Source organism: Gavialis gangeticus, unplaced genomic scaffold (genome assembly GCF_001723915.1).
Source record: "Gavialis gangeticus isolate Ggan-Ray unplaced genomic scaffold, GavGan_comp1, whole genome shotgun sequence".
NCBI lineage: Eukaryota > Metazoa > Chordata > Crocodylia > Gavialidae > Gavialis > Gavialis gangeticus.
Window position 1 is genome coordinate 2,444,746 of NW_017729026.1, and position 25,565 is coordinate 2,470,310.

General features: G+C 42.1%; 1 protein-coding gene across 2 annotated transcripts in view; it reads left to right on the forward strand.

Annotated features, from left to right (window-relative positions):
* STX7 (syntaxin 7) overlaps window positions 1-25,565 on the forward strand; it is a 46,662-nt gene that overhangs the window by 6,151 nt on the left and 14,946 nt on the right. For both annotated transcript variants that reach the window (XM_019520262.1, XM_019520263.1), the window contains exons 2-5: window positions 19,062-19,131; window positions 21,480-21,570; window positions 22,693-22,830; window positions 23,708-23,760. In XM_019520262.1, coding sequence (XP_019375807.1) covers window positions 19,062-19,131; window positions 21,480-21,570; window positions 22,693-22,830; window positions 23,708-23,760 — 352 coding nt within the window. The remainder of the gene's footprint in view (window positions 1-19,061; window positions 19,132-21,479; window positions 21,571-22,692; window positions 22,831-23,707; window positions 23,761-25,565) is intronic.

Consider the following 25,565-nt stretch of genomic DNA (forward strand, 5'->3'; position numbering starts at 1 on the left):
CCCAGGTCGAATATGACCCGTCCACCACCACCCTCTGCGACCCTTCAGCCAATCTGCAATCCATCTGACTGTGTAGGCATCAATGCCACAGTCACCTAGTTTTTTAATGAGGATGGGGTGGGAGACGGTGTCAAAGGCCTTGCTGAAGTCCAGAAAGACTACATCCACTGCGTCACCTGCATCCAATGCTTTTGTGACCTGATCATAAAAGGCAATCAGGTTGGTCTGACATGACCTGCCCCTAATGAAACCGTGCTGGTTGCCCTTGAGCATCAACCCCTGCTAGCTCCCTCAACACCCTGGTGTGGAGAGCATTTGGACCCGCTGATCTGAACACGTCCAGCCCCTCCAGAAGCTCTCTAACCCGGTCCTTCCCAACCTGAGGTCTGGAGTCGTTCCCCTCGAGTCCGTCTTGCATCACAGTGGGGAAGTGCCGGTCCCTGCACAAGAAAACAGAGGTGAAGAATTGGTTAAAGGGGTCTGCTTTTTCCTCTGCCGCAACCATCAGATTGCCCAGAGTATCTTGCAGGGGCCCCACGTTTCCCAGTGCTGGAAAAAGGATTTTTTATCAACTTAGGGGATGTTTATAAATAAATGAAATTTTCCTTCTCTTTTTTTGCCCACCCCCGCTTGTTTTGGGTTTTTTTATACTCAAGTTTCTTAATAGTAATGATGGTGCAGGTCTGCACTGTTACTGTGTAGTGCCAGGGAGCACTATAGAGGCATGCTGCGTACACTGTTACACTGAAATTATGGTGTTTTGCATTAGCATGGCACTGGGCACATGCTATTAAGCCCTCACAAGTCAACACTGTAAGGTGAAAAGGTTGATGGGAGGCAGAACACGTGTGGATGCCTGTGTTTAGGATGTTTGCTGAGGTAGTTGGTGGACAGGGCAGTAGATAACCAGGTTGGGGTCCTTGCTCCAGGGACAATTTCTGCAGGTTATTCAATAAAAAGATATATATTTATAGAGCCTGGGATTCCTTAATAAGTGATTGCCCTTATTACTAGGCTACATTTGTGCTCTCTTGAACTGTTTGCTGCACAACAGTCCAGCTTCAATAGGAAGAGTGCAGGGGGGCCTCCACCTTGCCCAGGCAATGGCCTGGTCTCCTGGAGGGTGGAAGGTCTCGGTTCTTAGCTACTTCAGCGTGAAGACGGCATTGAACTTTCACTTTTTGGGTGGCTGTTCTAACCACAAGTCTGTTCCAAAAGATGAGCACCACCCCCAGCTTCTCCACTTTCCTGGTATCTACAGCTTCAAAAGAAAGCAGCCATAACTTCATTTTGTGAGCAGTGTCATCCCATTGGCAGGTACCTAGGCGTCTCTGAGTTTGCCTATTTAATTGGATAGGAAGGAACTAAGAGTTCCTCCTTAGCCTGAAATGAATCCAGAATTTAGACACTGAGCTGCTGAGGGGGGGACAGGTCTCGACACTTTAGAAGCAGAACTTTAGATGTCTAGATAATTTTGCAGTTAAACAGGTACCTGAGTTTAGCAGCCTTCGCAATTAAGGTACAGCTGAGCTGAAGCTCTCTGACTTACAAATTTGGATCTAAAGTGCCTAAACTGTGCTTGAGCCCTTTATTGTGGGCCCTGTGTGTGGGCCCTTGACTGGATCTAACCCTCAGCTACTATTTCTTGTCGTGTGTAAAGCTAGGTATAAGAATCTATCCCGGTTTTGGATGGGATTTTCTTTCTTAAATTTAAAAATGATTGAGATGTATCCCTAAACAGTGAGTTATATAGATGTTGTATAGTTCAGACTACTTGCAGCTCTTTCAAAACTTGCTTGTTTTTACAGATAAAGAAAATGTTCTGCTGGGTTATTATTTAATCAGTGTTTACTAGAGGAGCAGCGGTTTCAAAATGGTTGGCTTTTGTAGCTCGCACTTGCTCAGTTGTGTTAATTGAATGATAACGTGATTGAACAGAAATCTTTTAAGACCACCAGAATTTGTTTTGTTTGTTTTTTGTAATAACATTACATGTAGATCATTTAATTTTTTTCCTGATGATTTCCTTGATTATGCTATAAAACAAACTCTCCACTCTTTGCTATACTCATAGAACACTAAGAACAAATAATACAGCATAATATTTAAAATACCGAGAGAGGTATTTGAAGAAGCATTTCCCAGGACTCTCCTGAACAAACTGTAGGATGATGTCATAGAAATGAATTAGGGAAGAGGGTGGGGAAAGAGTTGCAGTGTGTATTTGTTTGGGCAGGGGAGAGAGGAGGGATAGGTATGCAGAGCTGATTCTTTGGTTGGGAGTGGAGGCTTTGGCTGTGTTTGTTCATGTGGAAAATACATGACCTAGAATTGTTACTTTTTTTCTAGTTATTGAAACTAAATAAGACTGGCGAAAGAGGTGACCACAACTAAAATTCATGTTAGCAAGATAACCTGCAGAAAACCTGCCCCTCTCTGTTCTGTCCTCCAAAGGCATGAATGTTGTTGTTCTTCCTCTAGGTTGTTGTTTTTTTTACCAAGTTTGTTTGTTAGATGTCTATGAGTCTGTAACCATAATGTCTACTTCCTTATGTTTAGTAAAGAGCCGTCTAATGGATAGAAAGAATACAAAATGTTGAGGTTTCAGGAAACTGAAAGTTGAGTGGTGGAGTCTTCACTTATTTTTATCCATTAATTCGCACTGCTTATAAGTGTGAGAATAAGAAGGGGAGACTCTTTTACAGTTTAATGCATCTGTCCCTTCAGTTGAAGGCTAGAAAGTGCTCTTATACTACTTCTAGAGACCTCCAACACTACAAATAAGTAATAAGAAACTAAACCCAGGCTTTACGTGTATGCCTATATATAAGCAGGAAACATTAGAAACAGCAGGACACATCATATATGATCACAGTTTAAGTGCTGACACCGGGAGTTGGATTTACAGGCAGTATTCAAGTTTTTCACATGTCAGAACTGGGAAGTACGAGTACCCACAGCAAAAACCTGTAATCATCCGGTGCTACTAATGGAGCAACCATTGCTAAACATGAGAAGAAAATGGGGTATCTAGGCTCAAATTACCTACTACTTGGCCACCTTTCTGCCTTGCTTGTAAGCAAACTGATGTTTTCAGCTTGTTGCACTGTGGGTTGGATATGAACAAAAGATTTAGAGGTGAAAAGCTTTTTATTACTACTTACTAATATTATTTTTTTCCCAAAAGGGTCAGTTTTTCATTTAATAGGTATTTTCAATGTTGGCTCGCTCAGCTATAATTCACTTTCATTATATGTCACAGTTTATTATGAGAAAAATAGTGATTGGTTATAGTTATAATTAAATGAACTTGTTAAATATGTCCTAATTAGAAGGAAGGGAGGAGGGGCACAGGAAATGAACCTTAAATGAAATAATTAATGCAAACATGCAAGAAAAGGAGTTTACATGGTTGCATGCTACCAAAACAAAATTGGAAGGTAGATTTTTGTTTAATACCACCTTGTACAGCATTACTCCTTTTATTATCCCCTTCCCCCTTTTCCAGGTTTTATTCATTTCAGTTGCAAGCTTCTTGGGCATATTTTTTTTTCTTAATTGCCTGTAAAGCATCTAACATTTTCAGATTTTATAAAAATACTGATTTCTCTGTTGTTTAAAAACTCTGTTTTTTTAAACTGAAGTGGTGCAGTTGCATGTGATTACTGTGTTTCATTCATTTCCTTAAAAAAATATTAATGATTAAAAATTGTTAATATAATAGGGCCAGATTGTAGCCTGGCTTGCATGGTGGTACAAGGGAGATCCCATCTTCTTTTGAGCCAGCTACCTGCACTGTAGGTTACAGCACCAAAAAAAAAGTGTAGCGTTTATTTTGAGAGGCTGGTATTTTCATATTTGCAGGAGTTGAAAGGATGCTGTAGGTGTAACAAGATATTTCCTCCCTGCAATTACTGTAGACATGCTGGTTTGCTGAGGGGAAATAAATTGCTCCAGGTAAAAGACCAGTGTTTCTTAATCAACTCTGCCTTGTATCTGGGGAAGGAGGAAGTAGACATGTTTTCTGTTTTGGTTTGTTTTAGGACCAGCATAACAGTATATTGCACCTTGCTTAGGGATGCAAGGCAAAAGCCCAGTATTCAGAGAGAGGAAATATATGCAGTGAGGTTTAGCTACAGTTCATTGGGTTGCTTCAGTTCAAATTTGGCATGCCTATAACATTCTCCTTTTTTTTTTTTTCATTTATAAAGTTCATGATAGAACTCTGATTAGTTGATCGCGTTCTTGTTGACTTGACTTTGCAAGTCTGCCAAAAAGCATTTGCAAGGTCAATAACACTGTATGCAACAAGGACAAATAAATACATTTCAGAATGAAGCTTGAGCAGGACAAACGTTTACTTTTTCCCTGCTTTTAATTGATAAAATATTCATGTAGCTTATAACCTTCACTTGGCTAACGATAAATGGATACTGTTACTCCTTGACACTTCAGTGTTGTTTCTCCCCTCCCCTTCTGTCTCACACACACCTATTGGTAAACGTTTTGTGTCCCGATGTGACACACTGTCAATTTTTGAGGCAAAACGAACCTCGGTGCAGAGAGCACATATCTGGTGGTCTGTTTCACCTAAATGGGTGGCTTCCTTAGTCTTGATACCACAAAACAGCAAAAATTGTCAGATGCATTCTTGTTTCCCTAGTGCTCTGGGAGTAGACGTTTTCACCTCATTTTAACATTTGATGATTCAGAACCATATTTGCTGTATCACACTCTTCTTTCAGTCTGTGCAAATTTAACAAGTGGATGGATTTTTAAAAATGTCTTGCGAAGCTTTTTACTTGAAGCTACCTTTTGCCATCTTATTTATGATGGTGAGAAAATTTGAAGTAATCTATGTCTTGTAGGCAAAGTTATTCTTGGGTAAATGAAAGTGAAGTAGGCATGAGGTACACATGATCAGAGGTGGGGAAGTCAAAGTCTGTAAAACAAAAAACAAAGCTCTGGATTTTTGTCCACATTCTACAGTAGTTTTGTACTTCCATATTTAAACTGATCAGTCTGAAACAGAGTTTGCTGGGAAGTTTTTGTCTGAAATTTCTCATTTGTCAAACCCAGGTTGTGTGTGTGTGTGAACATGTTTTATTTCAATTAAACTTTTGACAGAAAAGTTTCTCAAGACCAGAAACTTCATCCTGGATAAGATCCCAGTTAAATTATTCATCCAGCATGTTAAATCCCTGCTGTAGATCCAGGACTTAATCCTGAATCCCCCAAAACAGGAGTGAGCACCCTTGCCACAGGACCAATTAACAGGGAAGTGTTGAAATATTATTTTTACTGTACATGGAGTCAGCTTGCTATCCAACTCCAGGGGTGTCTTAATTTCCTACTTTTCTTACTGGTTGTCTGCTCTGAAAAGTGACAACTAAAATGGCATTGCTGTGCATAATAGATATGTTGGTGGGAATTCAGAGTTCTGTCTCGGTGTTAGAATATTTTGCTGCTTTTTAAATTTCTTGGGTTTGGCTCTGTGAGGTTGTAGGCGAAGGAGCTGAGAATTCCCCCATTCTGTGCATTCTGAGTGTAAGTAAATGCCAGTCAGACTGTACTTGCCCTTTGTGAGCAAAGTTGCACTCATTTCATAAGTATAAATGAAATTCTAGCTTGGGTTAGAGCAAAGGTTCTCAACCTTTTTTTTGTACTAGGACAAAAATTTTCCAAGATCAGTGGTTTGTCCCAACCCACACCCTGCTGGCCCTGCTAGTGCCTGACCCACAGTCCCCAGCTGGCCTATGCTGGGGCCCCTCACTCCCAACCCGCTGTCCCCATCCAGCTTGGGCCGGAGCACAACTGCTGTGGCGGCTCTGGCTCATGTGGGTGGCAGTGGAGCACGACTTGCCCGGCATGAGCTAGAGGGAGGAGGAGGGGAGGCCTGCAGTATACCTGCTCTGGGCTGGGGCTTGGTCACAGCCCCTTCCACCCCCTGAGCAGTGTCTCCTAACTGCTTTACCCCCACGGGCACCAGCCCTGGTGTTGCCAGCCCAGCCATGCAACTCCCTCCCAACCCTTCCCTTGCTCACTGCCCTTTGAAATATTCTTGCAATCCACTTTTTGGTCACAACCAATGGGTTGAGAAACGCTGGCTTAGAGAAGTTTCCATTGACAGTATTGATGCATGAAGGAAAAGGTCACTTTTTTCAGTGGTATATGCTTGTGTTTTGCAAGACAAGGGGCAAAAAAAACAATTTGTCAATGGAATTCTCTTAGTTTTGAAATTGTTGTGCGAGGGAAACAGAACCATGGGATAACTTCTGAATGGCAAGGAGACCAATTTCAGACATCTGGAATTTTGGCTCACTGCCACTTATACCAACTGAGCAAATGTAAATGGATTGAACTGAACAAGATTACAGCTGCTGGGGCAGGTTGCCTTGCACAAGTTAAGTAGGAGAAAGGTACAGAATATCTACTGTAAGCCTGCACAGCCCTCCCCTCCCCCCCAACACTTCCACCTCAAGCTCTCGCATCCAGAGCCTCTCTAAAGTGTGACTGATCTACTTTAGCCAAAGACCCTGAATCCAATTTACAAAAGGGATTTTTCTAAAAACAAACAAACCAGTGATATTATCACCCATTGTAGGAGTGTTTGGAGAATTCCTGCAACTAAGACCATGTCTGTATCTGAAGGGAACCTGATGCCAGGGATGCTTAATCTTTTGGCCCTTCAGGCTGGATGAGTGGTGCAAGGCCACTCTGCAGGCTGGATCAGACCCTGTGTGCCCAAATTGAGCTCCATGCCACCTCTGCCCGGCTCTGCACCCAGACTGGGTCTGCACTGCCTCAGATCGGACCCCGCCTGACCCTGAATGCCTAGATTGGACCTACACCACTTCCAGCTAGCTGTCCACTTCCAGATTGATCCTGTACTGCCTCAGCCTAGCCTCATATGCTAGGATCCGGCCTCACACCACCCTGCACACCTGGATTGGCCCTGTGTCCCCAAGTGTAGGATGCAGAGTCATGCTATCTGGCTAGTAGGGCTTCTCCCAGATCCAAAAATTTGACAGCAGGTAAGTAGCAATTAACACTGCCACCACTCTCCTGTCACCAAATTTAGAGAGGCTCTGGATTGCCCACAGGCTGGGAGTTGAGCATCACTGCATAATAGATATTCAGATGTTAAGTATGTCCTCAAACATGTCTTAAGCCACTCTACTTGACCTGCCAAGACCCACTTGGGCCTGCTCTTGAGTCCTTGTTCAAGGATGACATGCTCTGATGACATTTGAGAATGGAACAGTGAAGCCAGATAGAACTAAACACAGCTGCTCAGTTTGGAGATGAATCTCTGATCCTACATTTATGCAAAATGAGTCTGGGCTGGAACAGTGCTGCGCTCTACCTGCAGATCAAACGTGTTGAGTCTATTAAATGTCCATCCTAACAAGGATTACAATGGGATTTGGGAACATCATGGGGGAAATTCTACCCTGCAAAGCTGTTTGTGTGTGCAGATCCAAGACAGTTCAATGGGGAGCTCCAACTGGACTGTAAAGACATTGTGCAATCCAGGACCTACTGGCATGCAAAATGTCTGGCAGGGATAGTGAATCACTTGTCCAGACTAGGAAAGATTGAACATAGCAGCTACTAGCTGCTGATCTGCTGTTATACTCTGTGCAAGGCCTTGGAGCACCTCCAAGTCCGTACCCAGTATCAAGCAGCATTAACAATCGCTTATTGCTCATCTGAGGTATATGTAGGTGTATTTTCTGTCTTACCTCCCTGACCTTACATATGCAAGCCCACTGTGTTGGTCCAATGCTTAAGTCCTTAGTTTTTCCTTCTTATGGCTGTTGTGTGACGTCTTTGGACGTAGACAGACTAACAAATTACAGTGCATTAAAGGAGGCTGGGGACTTATTACTGAGCAGCTGGTTCATGGTAACTATCCGTATGCCTGCTCTTATCCTGCAGTAAATTAGAGTTAAACTAGTAGCTTATTCTAGTAGTAACTTAGCCCCATTTCACTACTGTTTACTTCTCACTTAATATTGGGTGAGAGTGACACAAGAGCAATTGCTGTGTGTCATTTGCTCTGTGGTAAGTCCCTGTCCTCCTCAAACTCATGGTCTGTTCATATTGCATGCAGTTCTTGGCCTACATGACAGTAGTTTTAACCAGAGATCTGGACTTCCCATTTGCCATGGTAAAATGCAGATTTTCCCCTTTTAAAGGAGAAAAATGCAGAAAACGGTGGGTTTCCCCTGCAGGCTGGCAAAGTTCTAGCCTGCAAGGAGCTGGGGAGAGTGGGAGGAGGGCAATCAGGTAAGGGGAGCCATGTGCACACATGCACATGCCAGCGAGGCAACATGGAGGGCAGCCATTGTTGTTTGGGGCCTGGGGCTGGGGTGGCAATGTGTGGCCTCAGGGCCTGGCCCAGGAGCTCATCTGAGGCATGGCAAGGGGGACCGGCTCCCTGCCACTGCACACACTCCCAGGGAGAACGTGGGGGGCAAGTGCCCCCTAGATTTGTGCATGGGGCAAGGCAGGTTGGCACCAGCAGGTGCAGTAGTGCAGAGTTGTGCCTCCTGCTGCTGCCAAGTGGGCAGGGGGAACCTTGCCATGGTGGCACAGGACTCCCAGTGGTGACACTAAACCTTCCCACACTGCTCTACCCTGCCATGATGGGTCCCATCCACTGGGCTGCAGAGGCCCCCAGTGGGAAAGCAGCAAGTTGGGGAGTCCTGAGCCCACAGCTGCCAGTCTGCAGTCACCCACACAGCTTTGCTGCAGCTGTGCCACCCCTGGGAGTGGGGGACCCAGGCTCTGCGCTCTGCTTGGGCCGCAGCAGCCACCCCATCCCATGGGTGGCAGCCAGGGATTGGGCACTGCTGGGGGGGTGAGAAGGGGGCTGCGGACCTGGATCCCTGACCCCATAGGCCTGGCAGCTGTGGACCCCCTCTAGCTGGGCTCGTGGGCTTGGGGGGGGCTATGGGTAGGGAGTGAAGGGCACTGGCCAGGCTGGGGGTGCTATGGATAGGGAGTGAGGCACTGTGGGGGCTGTGGGTCAGGAGTGAGGGGCAATGGCATGGGCATGGCACCAGTATATCAGGCATGCTCAGTGCCACAAAACAGTGCAGGGGGACAGCTGCAGCTGTACCCATGTGCAGGTGAGCAAAGGGGGAAGGGGAAGCTCTGATTTTTCTGTGATTAAAAGAACACAAAATTAAACATCAAAATGTATAGGAATTTAAAATGTATTTATTTTATTATAGTGATTTGAGGCACTGGTAGGCTTCCAAGTTGCTTTAAAATTGTAAATATATCAATAAAACATTGTGTTCAGCACACGCACGCACACACTGTTTTTACTGATATTTACAGTGTGGCTGTATATAGAATACCACTAGTTGTTTAATAAACTTTAATGTTACTCTTCAGCTATAATAAATACTGCTAAGTGTACTTCAGGTTGCCGTATTTAATTAGTTCACCAAAACCTTTTAAAATTTTGTGTGTGTGTGTGTGTGTGTGTGTGTGTGTGTGTGTGTGTGTGTGTGTGTGTGTGTGTGTGTGTGTGTGTGTGTGTGTGTGTGTGTGTGTGTGTGTGTGTGTGTGTGTGTGTGTGTGTGTGTGTGTGTGTGTGTGTGTGTGTGTGTGTGTGTGTATTAAAATGATGATAACTAGAAAGTACAAGAGTTGAAGCTCCTCTTCTTTTGCATTCTGTCTGCTGGCAAGCTTGGAAGCTAAATCTATGCATCCCTTCTGCTTCACTTGCTTCATGTTTATCCATTCCAGTCACTTCAGTGCTGCCATCTGGATGCAGCCCCATGCTCCTGCATGCCCCTGGCTCTGCTGCTGTCCAAATGTAGCCCTGTGCCACCACGCATCCACTGCTCTGTGCTGCCATTGTCCCAGAGGCCTTGCACAACCACATGCCCCTGGCTCCCTGCTGCTGCCTGGCAACAACTCCACACTGCTGTCTGTATATGTTCCTGTGCCATCGCCTGCCCCCAGACCCCACGCTGCTGCCCGGATGTGCTGCCTCTTGGCCCTCAATCCACACTGTCGCCCTAAGGTAACCCTGCAGTCTGGATCTCAGAGCCTGGGTTGAGTCTGATATCCCTGTTATAAGGAAAGCACAGCATCCACCACTCAATTTTTAGCTGAAGAAAGATTAATCCTGTCATACTTATTATGGAACCTGGATTTTGATGCCTTAATTTCACCCTTTTTAAAAGTAGGGATGGGAATACATTTGTGCTTCTTGCAGCAGAGATGAAGCTTGATTCATCTTTAATATGCATGAAATGCCTCGGGAGTCTTGAGTGGCATGCTCTGTGCAGGTGTACATTTTGCTGTTTTAACTAAACTTTTACAATTGAGTGAGATCTTTCTAAATACCAATTTTTAAAGACTTTTTAAATTAATCCAATAGACTGCCTTCATTTCCACCCCACCTCCCCCCTTTGTGTTGGGTTATCTTTATAATCAACCACTTCATTTTCTTATTGTACCTGAATCACTGTAATCTGATTCAGATAGAGAGCAGATACCTTTTCCCCTGCCCCCAAAAATGAAAAAAAAAATTGGACAAACCTGGTGGAATGATTTTCATAAACTGCTCCCAAGTAACTCTTTAAATGATTAGGTTTCATATGACTTCATCCGTAACTGGATAGTCTACTTGTCAAAATTCTCATTTACAGTTGAGCAACTTGATTATTTCCACACGTGGTTACTCAACCAGCAGTACTGCTGTAAGATATGTCACTAAAGTATTGGTGAAAGAGAAGTGCTCTTTTAAATACTGCTGATTGGTAATGTAAAAATCCTTAGCAAAACCCTGTAGACAGAGAAGAAAGGGAAAATGCAGCATGCATGAACACACCTGCTCATGTTGCAATTTCTGCTTAGGCTGCTTTGGCTCCAGAGCCATCAGATTGATTAAAAACTAGCAGGTTTTGATCTATAGCATTAATTCAGCCTGCTGCTACTCAGTATTTTAGAACTATAAAGCTTGGCCGTAGATGAAGGCCCTGTCAGTGCTGTAATCTTTAACCGAGTTTGAACCAGCTAGAGACATGCTTGGCTCTAAATATAACTTGAGTCTCCACACACTGCAGTTAATGTTCAGTTAATAATTGTAGCAGCTGATCACAGGTTGCTCGTGCCAGGGAGCAAGGCTGGAACAAAGCTAACTTGTTGTGAAACACCATTCAGAAATAGACAGGTTGACAACTTAACCTTACCTGCCTATTTTCTTCCTCCCATCTTTTTCTACAGTAGGATGTATCAATATCCATTGTTCTATTTTGGTGTCCTTCTGTGTGCATTCTCATTTGGTCCTATGATGGCATTATGGGATAACTAGATAGGGACTGGTGAAATAAATTTTCCCATAGTTTAAGTACTTGCATATCTTAAAGATTAATTCATTTGGGCAGCTTCTTAGTGCTTTTCCAATGCAAAGTGCCACTGAAGTCTTGGAAGACACACAACCCATACCTTGCTTTAGTCTCTGCTGTGTTCCAGGCTTTTAAGAGGCAGGGCTGGAGAAAAGTCATGTGGCCAAACTCACTAAAAGCTAGCTGACCATTTATACAAGTGTCATAAATTTAGACCAGACTTCAGGTTCCTTCTGACTCAATGGTTGGGATCAGTGAGTGTAGTGTGTGATCATCCACAGTCCTGGTAGAGAATGAAGGTTGCTTTAAATCACTTGTTATATTCCCCTCATTCTGAACTTTGCCATCTGCTTCTCTGCCAGAGGTCAAGATTTGATTAGCAATGTTAATTTATTCTTAATGCACTGGAAACTGTTAACTGGTGATGCATACTTTAATTTACAATGGCAATTGTCCTATTCACAGGCTATGAATACTTTTCTTATCCATTCCCCACCTTTTTTTTTCCCTTTTGAACTGTTTTTATTTTTGTTGAACTAATAGAATCAGAAAAGCAGCTAAGAATTTCAGACTATTAGAGAAATGTGCATGTGATAACTGCAAACTAGCAGTTCAGGTGAAGATGTAAATCTATGAGACTTGTGTGCTGTCATCCCTGCTTTACGGTTCAGAAACGTGGACTACATATGTTAGGTATATCAAGAGACTAAATAGCTTCCGCTTGAGATGTCTGCATAAGATCCTGAAAATAAAGTGGGAAGACAGAATACCAAACACAGGTACTGGAGCGCACAGGACTGAGACGCTTAGAAACTACCAACCAGAAAAGGAGGTTGTGATGGATTGGCCATGCCAGGAGAATGGGAAGAGACTATATCCGCAAGAAAAATTTATATAGAGAGATTCAAAACAGCTCTCTGTGGGGTCACTTGTGGCAGTACTACAATGTGTGCAAAAATGATACGAAGTCGTACAACATCAGTGTAAAAAGCTGAGAGGGGTGTGCAGAATCCCATCTGATCTGGAGGGAACATGTGGCACAGTTCAACATGAAATGGCTTTGATTCAGAGGATGGCAACAAAATGAGAAAGAGAAGAAAGCAGCGTGCTCTAAACTCGGATGACGTGTGGATCTGTGACACTTGTAACAAGCAGTGTCCCTCTTGGATTGGGCTTGCCAGCCTCAAACAGATTCATCAGGCATCTGACTAGACCTCTTACATGTGCACTGTGATTCAGAAGATCACTGGTTGCCTACTGTTATCTATTCCTATCAGCATAGCACTACCTCTAGTATTCAGACTACTGCAGAGCCAACAGAGGAAAACCAGCATCGTTTTTGGTGAAAGTCACAGGTGCTCCACCCCTCACCCCCGATAAAAATAATAAACAAACAAACAAAAACCTCCTTTTTTCTGATCCAAGTGAAAAATAGTCTGTGACAAGACTGGTCTTTGATTCAGATGTTTAAAGCCTTTTCCAGCTGCAGGATCAGATGTGGCAGGAACTAGTAAGACTGGTGGCTCACCATGCAGACAGGAATACAAAAAAAAATTGGCCTCTTGGGTAACTGAGTCTGGTCCCATACTGTCTAGCACTACATTGTATAATCTGTCTTGTAAATCCATAAACTCCACCTTTTTAAAAGCAGTTACTGTTCTTTCCCCTGCCATCCTCTGACTGGGGCTCTATTCCAGAATCTCATTCCTCAGGTGGTTAGAAGGGGCTAATCTCTGATCTAAATTTATTCATGGTTAATTTATACTTATTTGTTTGTCAGTCCACTTTATCTTAAATAGTTCTTTCCCTCCCTTCAGTTCCCTGATGACCCTCATAATCATTTATAAATGTTCTGGTTTGAGTTTCCCTTTTTTGAACATGAGTGAGCCATATTCCCGATGAGGTTTCCTCAGTGTCTTCTATAACAGCATCAACACTTCTGTATCACTGCGAGTAAATACCTTTCCTGGTGTAATTTGTTGTCTTAATGGCTGAATCACTGTAGTGGCTCATAATCCATTTGGGCTTAACTAATCCACCTATGGCCTTCTTGATCTCTGCCAATTCCTACTCATGGGCTCTAAACATATAGCAACAACTCTTATAATTATTCCTCAAGTCCATTCCGTTGCTTTTTGTACTGTTGAATTTAATCTCTCTCTTTGTGCTGCTTCAGTCCCCCAGGTCATTTAGTAAATACCCCACTCATCCTCTCTTGTCACCATCTGCTAACTTCGGCAAATTTCTGTAGATACTCCTTGTATCTTTTTCGTAAGAAAAATAAATCAATAATGGGTTTATTAGAAAGCAGTTTTAAAGGAGCTAGATGCCATCTTAATTGTTACAATTTGTCTAGAAATGTGCTCTTCAGTGTGTTGTCTTTTGGCCACAGTCTGCTCCCTTTTGAAGTCAATGGAAGAAGTTCCAACTAATGGAAGCAACAGTTGGAGTAAAAGGCCAATTTTCCCAGTAAAAAGAAGAGTAGGATTACAGTCTTCTCTTTGCTTTGTAATATATACTTTTAAATATATCAAACAAGGTGTGGAAGTGTTACTTACAATCTCACTGAGCTGAGGGAGTAGCTTTTAAATCTGCCAGTAGCTTTGTGGTTGTAATACATTTGTAAGATAGGCATGGGTGAGAAGAGGAACTGAAATCTAGCTATTACGCTTGTATTAGCACTTCCTACAGGTGGTGCTTTTGTAAAATCCTGCTTGTGAGAGAGTACTTGCTTGGGAAAACTAATTTGTCTACAAGTGTGTCCTGTTTTCTTTTCCCCTCTGCTGCCTGGGGACCTAATCGTAAGCCTGACTCTGAAATTGTTTGCCTCTGAAAGGATGTTGTTGCATACTAAAATCCAGAAGTCTTCACATATTGACTAAGACTCAATGTGCCAAAACAGCATCTGGCAACCTCTAACAAGCCGCGGGCTAAAACGGGCCACTCTGGCACAGCACAGGCAAGGGTGGGGGGCTCTTCCTGAACCTGCCCTGTGGTTCAAGCAGCTGGGAACTGCAACCTCATCACTGACATGTCTGTCCCCCTCTCCCCAACTGGGAAGCAGACCTGGCTTCCAGCTGCCGGGAGATGCACCAGGGCCAGGCAGCTACAAACTGTCTGTGCTGCTGCCTCTCTTCTCTTTTACACCCCCAACACCCACCTTCCAGCTGTAATGTGAGCCCAGCTGGAAGTTGCATAAGCCTAGCACAACCCCACTAACTGGAAGTTGCACCCAGGCTGTAGCCGGCAGGGGAGGTTGGGGAGAATCAGCAGTGGCATAGGTACAGCAGAAAGGTGCTGTTCATTTATCAGCCCAGGCCCATGCACAGACAAAACCCTCCAGCTCTGCAGTCTGGATTGAGTGGTTCCACAAGCTATATGTTGTCAACCCCTGGGCAAGGAGATTGGATGAAAAAAACTTCTCTTGGTGGCTACATAAGATAAGGCAGTTTAGAAACCACCCTCGGTGTAATGCACATTCTGGTCTGGTCTGTCCAATTTCCTGGCTTTTGGGGATGCACAGGTATAATGAAATAAGTTGGCCCATGTATGCAAACATATTTTATATTATTATTTCTATTTTATAATGCAAATTCCGACTTTGTTCAAAGGTATCAGAGGCCACAATACCTAAATTAGTGTTTAATCTACATTTCCTTTTTAATCATTCATTGCACTTAAAATTCATCCTCCAGGTGGCAGTAGAAACCTCCAATTTAGTAAGCTTTCCTGTGTCTGTGTATTATGTAGAACACTTTCAAAAAGAGTTGTTTCCCTCCAAAGGGTATGCAGAAGTCTCTCTTTATTTTGGCAATTAAAATACTTAAGGTCTAATCAGATTTTTTTTTTTCTAATCCACATTCAGTTTAAAATTTATAGATTGTAGAAATAGTATATCAGAAATCATTTGCTTCAAACTTTAATGGCAGTAAAGCTTAATAACTTATAGGCCATCAGCTATCCTCCAGATTCATTTCGTGGGGCCACTTGTCTTAATTACAGTTTCTTAACCTTTTGAAGCAGAGGTCAGAAACATAAGGCCTGCAGCTGGCTATGGCTTGCAGAGCTAGATAGCTTTGCTTCTGCCTATGCCTGTGCTGAAGAGACTGGGCAGTGAAGAGTTATGCTAGGGCTGGTAAGTGAAAGATGTGCCCGCGTTGCCATCGCTTCTCCCCATCCCCTGGTCTCTAGCTGCAGTGTGGCTAGCTTTTAGCTGGTCGGGGACTGAGCTGGAGCTGGGCTTGAGCTGGACAGCTTCTACCTGTGCCTGCATTGCTACCAGTGGGTGGTGGGGAGAAGTGGAGGCAATGCAGATGTAATTTCAGCTGCTCAGCCTTGGTTCAGTTCCCCGTGGCCTGAAGGCTGCATTTAGGACCCAGCAGGAAGTGGGGGAAGGGCTGGGAAAAGTGGCAGCAGCGCCTAGCCCCAGTGTAGGTTCAGGCAAATTCTCCTGCTGCTGATGCACCTAGGGTGGCCATCATAGAGGACATTCCGGTTTTCTGCTACTTTGTCCTCTATTGATATGAAACCTGACACCTTTATGTCCTCTGTTTTTATCTTGAAAAATAGCTCTTCACTTCCCAGTCTCTTCTAGCACTACATTGTATAATCTGTCTTGTAAATCCATAAACTTCATCTTTTTAAAAGCAGTTACTGTTTTTTTTCCCCTGCCATCCTCTGACTGGGGCTCTGTTCCAGAATCTCACTCCTCAGAGAAAAATCCTCACTCTCTTTCCTTGAAGAGAAAAATAGAGGACATAAAGGCATCAGGTTTCATATCAATAGAGGACAACCGGACTGTCCTCTATGATGGCCACCCTAGATTCATAGATTGTCAAGTCTGAAGGGACCACAAAGGATCATCATGTCCGACTTCCTGCCCCTGGTAGGAAAGAGAACCAAGGTCAGATGACGCCAACCAAGTGACTATCAAGCCTCCCCTTGAAGACCTCCAAGTTAGGTGATGGTACCACCTCTCTTGGAAGCCCATTCCAGGTTCTGGCCACCCTTACTGTAAAACATTTCTTCCTAATGTCCAACCTGAATCTGCTCTCCACTAGTTTGCACCCATTATTCCTCGTTACTCCCTGGGGTGCTCTGGTAAATAGCACATCTCCAATTCCCTGTTGTCCTCCCTTGATAAACTTATAGGGGGCTACAAGGTCTCCCTTCCGCCATCTTTTGTGAAGGCTGAAGAGATCCAGATCCCTCAACCTCCCCATATAGGGTCTTTCACAGAGGCCACTAATCATGCGAGTGGCCCTCCTGTGAACCCTCTCCAGATTCTGCGTGTCCCTCTTGAAGTGCGGTGCCCAAAACTGGACACGGTACTCCAGCTGCGGCCTGACCAATGCCGCATAGAGGGGGAGCATCACCTCCCTTGATCTGTTGGTCATGCATCTGCTAATGCAAGACAAGGTGTGATTGGCCTTGTCGATGGTCTTATTACACTGCTGGCTCATGTTCATCTTGGAGTCAACTGTGACTTCAAGATCCCTCTCAGCCGCCGAGCTGCTGAGGAGGTCATTCCCTGACCTGTAGGTGTGTTGGGGATTCCTCGTCCCTAGGTAGAGTACCTTGCATTTATCTTTGTTGAATTGCATCCTATTTCATTCTATCCATTGGTCCGACCTGTCCAGGTCGGTCTGTATCTGCTCCCTGCCCTCCAGTGTGTTAACTTTGCCCCATAACTTGGTGTCATCTGTGATCTTGCAGAAGGTGCTCTCCACACCTTCGTCCGAATTGCCGATGAAGATATTAAATAACACCAGTCCAAGGACCAAATCCTGTGGGACCCCACTGCCCACTTCGATGCATCACCGAAGCCATCTGACTCAGGCTGTTCTGGCCCCTGTTTTAGAGTAGTTGAATTAAACAAAGTTCTAGTTAATTGAAGGAATTTGCGGGGGGTTATCCCCCTGTTGTTGTTTCTCGTATCCATTATATATCTAATGTGATCACAACGTATTTCAGCTTAGTTTTTCCGTGCTAACATGCTAGTTAACAAGGCTTGACCTCAGTAAACCTAAATATCTTGGTCACTATATTCAGTAGATACTTTGATGTGGCCCTATCTCCAGAAGATCTCTCAAATTTGCCACTGGGTGGCATTGTTCACAAACTATGCTAATGGTTCAGGCTCCTTTTTAATTATTTTTTTTTCCAAATTCAGTTGAAGATCTGTTAAAACCTAAAACAATATTAATTCCTTTAGATTTATAGAAATACTTTTAATAACTTTTACTGTAAAGTCAACTTTTGGGTTTCTTGAATGATCTGCTTCTTTTTTAAGACCTGAAGGACACCTTGTTACCTGAAAACTCCTACAACAACTTTCCCAGCTACACAGTTAGTTCAGTTAAAGATATTACAAAAACCTCTTGCTTCCCATAAATTTTTCTGAATAGTCACTGCTACAACACCACTCCAATTCTACTACAGACTTTCTGAAGTCTTTAACTTGACACTGTTTGGTGTGTCCAAATATGAGTTCTAAATTTCCCATGAAATCAGTTGTCCCAGATTTGTAATTTCATTTTTATTTCCATTACATAGTAAGCAGTTATGATAATGCTGAGTATCAGAACATTTGACTTGTATATAAGTACAATGTAATGTTTCTTCAAAAACCACTCAATTAAAAAAAAAAAGTGGGGGGGATTCTTACTTTATCCAATGAATTAATATAAAATATAAAAACTTTCACTAAACTTAAATATTACTTAATAAATAAAATGTTATCACTTTCATATATCCTGCCACAACACGCTTCCTGGGTTTAGCACAGTAACTGATTTCAGAACTGCAAAACATAATTATAATTTTCTTCAAAACTTCCTAATACAGTGTGCACTTGTTAATGTTCTGAATTTTATTACATCATCACATTTGCTGCTGTCTGGGTGGGTAGACAAGCTTGAATGAGGATAGTCACAAGTGTACTTTTAGAGGAAGACAAGTAACTGTTGATAGAGAAGTGGGCAAAATAGTTTCTCTCTCTCTCTCTCCCCATTAAACTCTGTGTTTTATTTTCTAAAAATGTGTAAGCATGTATCAAGCTAGATATAGTACTGATGGGGCTAATTTTGCAAAGTAAAAATTACTTGTGTGTGTAGTATTCAGCCAAACATTAGCTTAAAAGCAAAGCTCAGGTACGTGCTCATTTTGAGATTCATTTTATAGAACAATCTTAAATGTTGAAAAAATTCTGAGTTTTTCTTCTGGGATACAATGAATGACTTAAAAATTAAGTTGAATTAGCCTGACTTCTTAAACTCAGTATTTTAAGTTTGTGTTTTATGAGCTCTCTCATTTCCAGTGCAAGTTGCACAGCTTATTACAAGCCTATGAATTGGTACGTTTTGTGTGTGCATATTAGTTTCTATTTAATCTATAATATAAATACATGTTTAGTTAGTTGGGCTTAAATGTGCTAAAGTAAATGTCATGAAATTATTTATATTGTCCCTTTCTGCCTAGCTCTTGCATCATATTTTTTCTTTGTTCTGTAGCCCATGATTTAACTGTGGCTTATTGAAAACTTACTTTTTTCCCCCTTGACCTACCGCAGTTGCACATATCAGTTTCCATCAACTGCTAAATGCTTTAGAATTATCAAGTAAAAATTCATAATGATAAAGGAAGAATATCTGTACGCCATTAAAATCTCTTCCTCTTCATAAACAGCTGCAGAAATACAAAGAATACTATATAAACTTGGAACGCCACAAGATACGCCTGAATTGAGGCAACAGCTGTAAGTACTTCACATGAAATACTCTAATTTCACTGTATTGTAAACACTCTCAGTAGGTGATGGTGTGTTGTAGCAAAGTGCTCAGCTTTGTTGGAAAAGAAGAATAGAACTGAAATTTAAAAATGTGGAATGATTTTAAAACATTCATCTTCGGTACTTTTGTGTACTAGAAGTTGCTTTGCTTGCCCGCTTAACTAGCAATTGCCAATGCTTCTCCTAATCATATGCTGGGTACAGAGGTAAACAAGAGAAAACTGAGAACACTGGAAAGTGCTAACACAACTCCAGGGCTTTAAAGGTTGTTGGCCTTTTAAATTCTGCAGAAAAAGTTTCAACACAGTAATGTGCTGGACTTTTTGATGGGAAACAGAAGTAAGTAGTATAAGAATGCAAAGACTTCCTTTTTATGCAATAATAACCACAGTAGGAGGTAAAATTATGAAGTAAGCATGTCAAAAAAACAAAGGCAAGCAGAAGTGAAATCAGGGTAGTTGACAGAAGTTGTGTGTCTGTTCAGACATCTGAATATGGGGTTTTATTAGCATCCTACTGAAAGAGGCTACTAGCCACTCTCCATTTCTCAGTACAGAGGTTCATAGTGATGGGCTTAAATGATTTGGAGTATATGCCTTTGCCACTTTTACTCCCTAATCCTAACATAAATACACAGAAGCTGCATGGGCTATGCTGCCCTTGTGGGTGAGAAGGTTGATGGGAGTCTCTGTGGCTGTTAATACTGCTCTGTGGTCATTGAATTACATCAGGAAGTTTGTAATTAGACCAGGGGCATCAGAGGGCCAAATCACTTTCAATTATCAGCTCTGGGCTAGAGTTATAAAATTAGCCACATGCTGCAACCCTGGGTCCACCAGGGATTTCCCACTTAAGACAGCAATTGAAAGTAAACTTTAGCAGTTACACGGTAACTAAACTTTCAGTTTAGTGAAATTCCTGTTTCACTTGGCATGAGTGGAGGTAAAGAAAATGCTGCTGACCATTGGATATCAGTGTGGCTTCTCCTTCCTTAGTAATTTTTTGCACATGACTTAACATGAAAATCATTTTTTTTGTAATACATAATTGCATCCCTGCTGTAGTTGAAAATTGGATCTTGGTTAGTATGGTTTTATCAGTTTTATAGAGTTTTACTTGGATGAGGTACTATGTTTGCAACTAAGGGTATGCCTTGGCAATAAAAGGTGCTCATTTAGATGTACCTGAATAAGCTTGGATAGCAGTGGCAGGCAGTCTAGCTTTGAAAAGCTGGCTGATCACCTGGCTTTTGCTCAAGTCTCTTGAGTTCTGAGCGCACACAGCTAAGCTGTTAGCTCGAGTGCCTGTGCAGAAATGCAGTCAAACCCTAATGGCAATATAGGTATGTTCCTTAATCTGTATGACCAAAATTGATTCAGTATGTGATGATGGGAAAAATGGCAGGAAGGCCTAGAGGTAGGATTACCTACTCGCTGAAACTAGGGAATCCATGTTTTGCCTTCTATGTGGGTTTGTAGTCTAGGAACACTTGGATCCATGGCTGCTCTTAAATGTCCAGAAGTTGATGTTTTGAGATCTTATACTCAAGCCAAAGAGCAGGCAATAATACATTTCCTGTATTAATATGGTGGATATATGGTGCATTTTGCCGAACTCTGCTTTTTTTCAAAATGAAGTAGCCACTGCTCTTATGAAGATCATGCTCTGGTAATTTGAGCAGTGCCATCTTCCTCAGTTGAAAGCAGTGATTGGGAAGGGTGATTCCTGGCTCTCCTTTATTTATTGAGAGTGTTGGCTTCTAAAGCCTAATAAGAACCTGTTAAAAATGGTGTCAGTTGTTGCTAAGATGAAATAGTGGAGTGGGAATAGGCAATGAGCTATTGCAGGGAAGAAAGTGCAAAGGGGAAAGTAGAGAAAGGCACAGGTATGGAACTGAACAAATGGTAAACAACAAAAACTTTAGTCATTGCATTGATGTATGTTGAACAGAAACCTTTCACTTAATATTAGGAGTTGGCTTCTTGTAAATCAAGTAAACTGTATAACCCTAGACTTGCATCTAGGCCTTGAAGTCCACAAAGAGTTGGATCCTCTGCTTTATTAGATGACCTGCTGTCTTGTGGCCATTTTTACTGTCACATTATTAAATTCAGCATAATCTATGTCAAGGTCTGTCTCTGATTTAAAACAATTCTGGGTGATCAGTTCTGAGATGTACTGAAGAATGGAATGGAAATGCCATAAATATTTAGCAAGACACTTAACATTATTCTAAAAAAACACTTCTCATCCACCAACTTGTTGTAGCAAAATAACCCCCTGCTGGCTGTAATGAAACTTTGCACTTGGTCTAGGCAACAGAAGCAACAATACACGAACCAGCTTGCCAAAGAAACGGACAAATACATTAAAGAGTTTGGAGCTCTGCCTGCAACAAGTGAACAGGTATAAAACTGAAAAACACTGATCACTTGATCTGTAGTTCTCTTAAAGTATTTTAATTACTTCAATTTTGTACATGTTACTAGATTTTACAACAAATTAATCCTGCGTTGTTACAATCAATATACGATGCTTTGTAAGCTGCTTTGGAACAGGTCTCAGTAACAGCAAAATTCAGAACTGACTTCAGGATGAGAATTGCTATCATACATTGCTGCTGATGAGCATTTTGACTTCAGGATCAAGAGATTTTTTAAATGTCTGGTACACAGACTGTCAGTTAAATATTGTTTAAGATTTTTGCACATTTTCAGATTTAAGTTTGGTACATTAGATAACATTTTACCTAAAGCTGTTTTAAAGCATCTCTTGCTTGACTCAAAGTGGAAAATTTGGGGTGAGAATCTAATTGTGGTGTTAAACCAGATGCCTTTCACCATCCTCACACCTAACTCTAGGACGAGAGGTGGTGTTGATTGACCAAGGGCAAGTTGCAAATGACAAAATCAAAGGGAGAGTTCATGTATGTGGGCATGAAAATCTAGATCGGAACTTTTGCACTCCTAGTGTCTCAGTACAGTCAGAATAAAAAACTGAAATTGATGCTTTTTTGTAACAGAGTGGAGCACCTGGGGGCAAGCCGATCTCTTTCATTAGATATTACGTGGAACACATTCAGCACATTTTTAGTTGAAGAAGGCCTCAGTGCCTCCTTGCTCTGGCTGTTTTCACAGAGCTTAAATTTCACTAACGAAATGACTCAGTGGCTGCACAGTTAACTAATTACCTGGTTAATACATAATAAGTAAAACTGATATTTTAACTGTTTGCTAACAGAAAGATGCCTGGACCTGTCCTTATAGTAACCTGTTCAGTAACAATAACAATTAAAAATGCATTGGGTTCCTAATACTGCATTTCTGCAAATGTTTTGTGTGACCCTAGATTAAACAGAAAGTGGTTTGTGCAATGAAATTGGGAGGGAACCTGTCCATTCTCTATTTGACATGTAGGTCACACTATGGAATACTTTTGGGAACCCTTGACATAAGGTATTGAAGTCTGAAATAACAGCGAGTTTGATCAGCTTTCTAAAAATGCTGTCCAACTTCTTTCCTTCTGTAGCGTCAAAGAAAAATACAAAAAGACCGTCTTGTAGGTGAGTTTACTACTGCGCTAACCAACTTCCAAAAGCTCCAAAGGCAAGCTGCAGAGAGAGAGAAGGAATTTGTAGCCAGAGTGAGAGCCAGCTCCAGGGTATCTGTAAGTACCACAAAACATGCTAGTAAACTCACTCTTGTGTTTTTTACTTTACAGTAATAGAATTTTTTGTTATAAAGCATGCTACTATTAATTTTACAGAATAGCATTCTTACAACTTTTTCTTCATTGCAGGAGGGCTAGAATGCACATTTAACATGAACATAGTTGAATCTTTATACTGTGCACCCTTCCAACACAAGTACTTTACAGAAAATCTTATTTCATTTTAGTTCAATGAATTATCTTGCATTTCAGTTTAGTTTTATGAAATACGATGAAACAACTTCATCATAACATAGTTAAACCTTGTTTTTTGGCCCTATCTCTGTTCCTATATATAATTTGACAGACATTAATAATGCTCCTGAGTGTGATGTACCATAAGAGTTATGATTATCTAGTTCCTTAAGTATACAGGATTTTCATGAACAAGAGGATCTTTGCCAGAACCCTTTGTATAATTAAATCTATTGTGCTGAAGAGCAGAATGTTGAGTATGAGCACTGGCCTTCATTTGGAGTGTCTTTGTCAGTCTCAAACTGGACTTTCAGTTTTATTTTTCCAACAATTAGAATCTCAAAATAATCTTGTGACTTTTTATAGAATGCACTCAATCCTGACCTTTGACTTTATGCCAGTATGCACTGCTGTACTGATAAAATAGTTAGCACATTGTTACTGAGCTGCATATTTGTTGCTCTTGCTTCAGTTTAATGCATGCAGAGGGCAACCCAAGGCTGAGAACATGTTAAATCATGTTTCAGTTTTAAGTTAGGCTAAGCTATGAAGCCCTTAATCTTGATTCATTATGGAAATGCTGACAAATGTTTGGATTCTCATGCATAATCAAAATCTTTTCTTCTTTTTTTTACTGTAGGGTGGTGGTCCAGAAGAGAGTTACAGAGAAGGAACACTCGTTTCCTGGGACAGGTAGGATGAATATAATTGAAACCTTATTGCCTAAAATGGCAAAAACTGGTTAGTTCTGATAACTGAGACTTGGGTTTATTTTGGGGTGTGACAATGAACTACAGTAAGAGAGTGGTTATTATTAAACAGCATTTTAAGATAACGATAGTGCTTTTAAAAGTCCACTTTTGATGTTAAACTTGCTCTTGTGAGGATTTTACTGTGCCTCTAAATGTTAACAACTATACGTTGCTAATACTTGACCTTGATTTTAAATTTTGTAGAAAAGCTTGCAAAATATTTCTATTTTGTATTTATTTTAAAAATATTGCCTGGTTATCATTATCTAATATTTTAACACTTGCCTGTTCAGCAGCCACAATAATTAATGTTGATCCATTTCTTTGAGAGGGGGAAAAAAAGAACAAGATCTAGTTAATACTAGAGGTGCACCGATGCATTGGTCTATATTGTATCAGTACTGATAAAAGGAAAATTGACATTATTGGCAATCAGTTTTTTTTCTGGCTGATGTTGCCTATAAATGCCATGTGCATGCATGCAGCTGAAGCATGTATGTGGTTGGCCTGGCAGCTTGGAGAGGGTCTGGCTGGTAAGTCTGTCGGGGTGAAGGGACAGAGGAGAGGGAAGGGGTGTGGAGGGGGGAGTGAGGCAGGAGGGGGACTGGGGTAGGGGCAGGCGCTCCCTGGGCAGGGCATGGGACAGTGTCATGAGCTGCTCCTGCAGGGAGGAAGGAAGGGGGATCCTGCTGCTGTGTGCCACCCTGAACAGGACAAGGAGGGCATATGCCCCCTGGATCTGTGCATGCGGCTAATGCGGGCTGCTGCTAGGGCTGGGGGTGGCCCTGGGCTCTTCCTGGTGGGGTGCTGGGCCAGGGCTGAGCTTGGGGCAGGCAGCAGCTGCTCTTGGATGGGAGCTCGTGGCTCTGTCCTGCACCCTGTCCCAGCTGGGCAGTGCTTGTCCCAGCCCCTCTCCTCCCTCATCGTGAGGGCCTCAGTCTGCACCCCCCAACTCTCCCCACACCTCTTCCCTTTCAACAGACTTACCAGCTGGACTCTGCTCTTCAAGCTGCTGTGCTGCATATTGGCAATTGGATTGGTATCGGTCGATATGAGTTGTTAATAATCAGCCATTGGTATTGGCCCAAAAAATCTTTATCGGTGCACCCCTAGTTAATGCAAGTAAAAATTTTCTTGCAATAAAGCCAGAAGACCCTCAAACAAGAGTGAGGACATACTGGTGCTAGATACTGTACAAAACAGAATTATATTTATCAGATTAACTTCGTATCCCTTTATCAATGGTTCTAACTTTGATAGGCTTGAGGCGCACCCATAGGTAAATGTCAGCTTTTGGTTTTCATTCGTGTTTTGACTATAGGAAAACAGAACGATTCTTCTGTTACAAACAGCTCAGAAAACCCGCAACAGGGCAGAATGGTTTTAACACTATGACTTCCTTTGAAATGTTGGTTTTATCTTGTGAATCATGTTTGCAAATCTAATGTTGCTAACATTGTCACGGCATCTGACACTCCTAATGCCTCTCCTTCTCTCAAACATCTGTTTGCAAGTTAGCGTGAACTGAGATATAAGCAAAATGCTGGAAGAGGGTTGTAAGTTATAGTAAGGCCTCCACCCCTGAGTTCTTGTGGCATAGTTAATGATAGATTATGAATTTCCACATGGGCATGACTGTGGCATACTTGGCTTGGCTTAATTTTCCTGCCTCCGGTAACAATGGCAGCAAAGTCAAAATAACACAGATCTTGGTGCAGGCTAGTCTGGATTCTGGTCTGGCTTGTA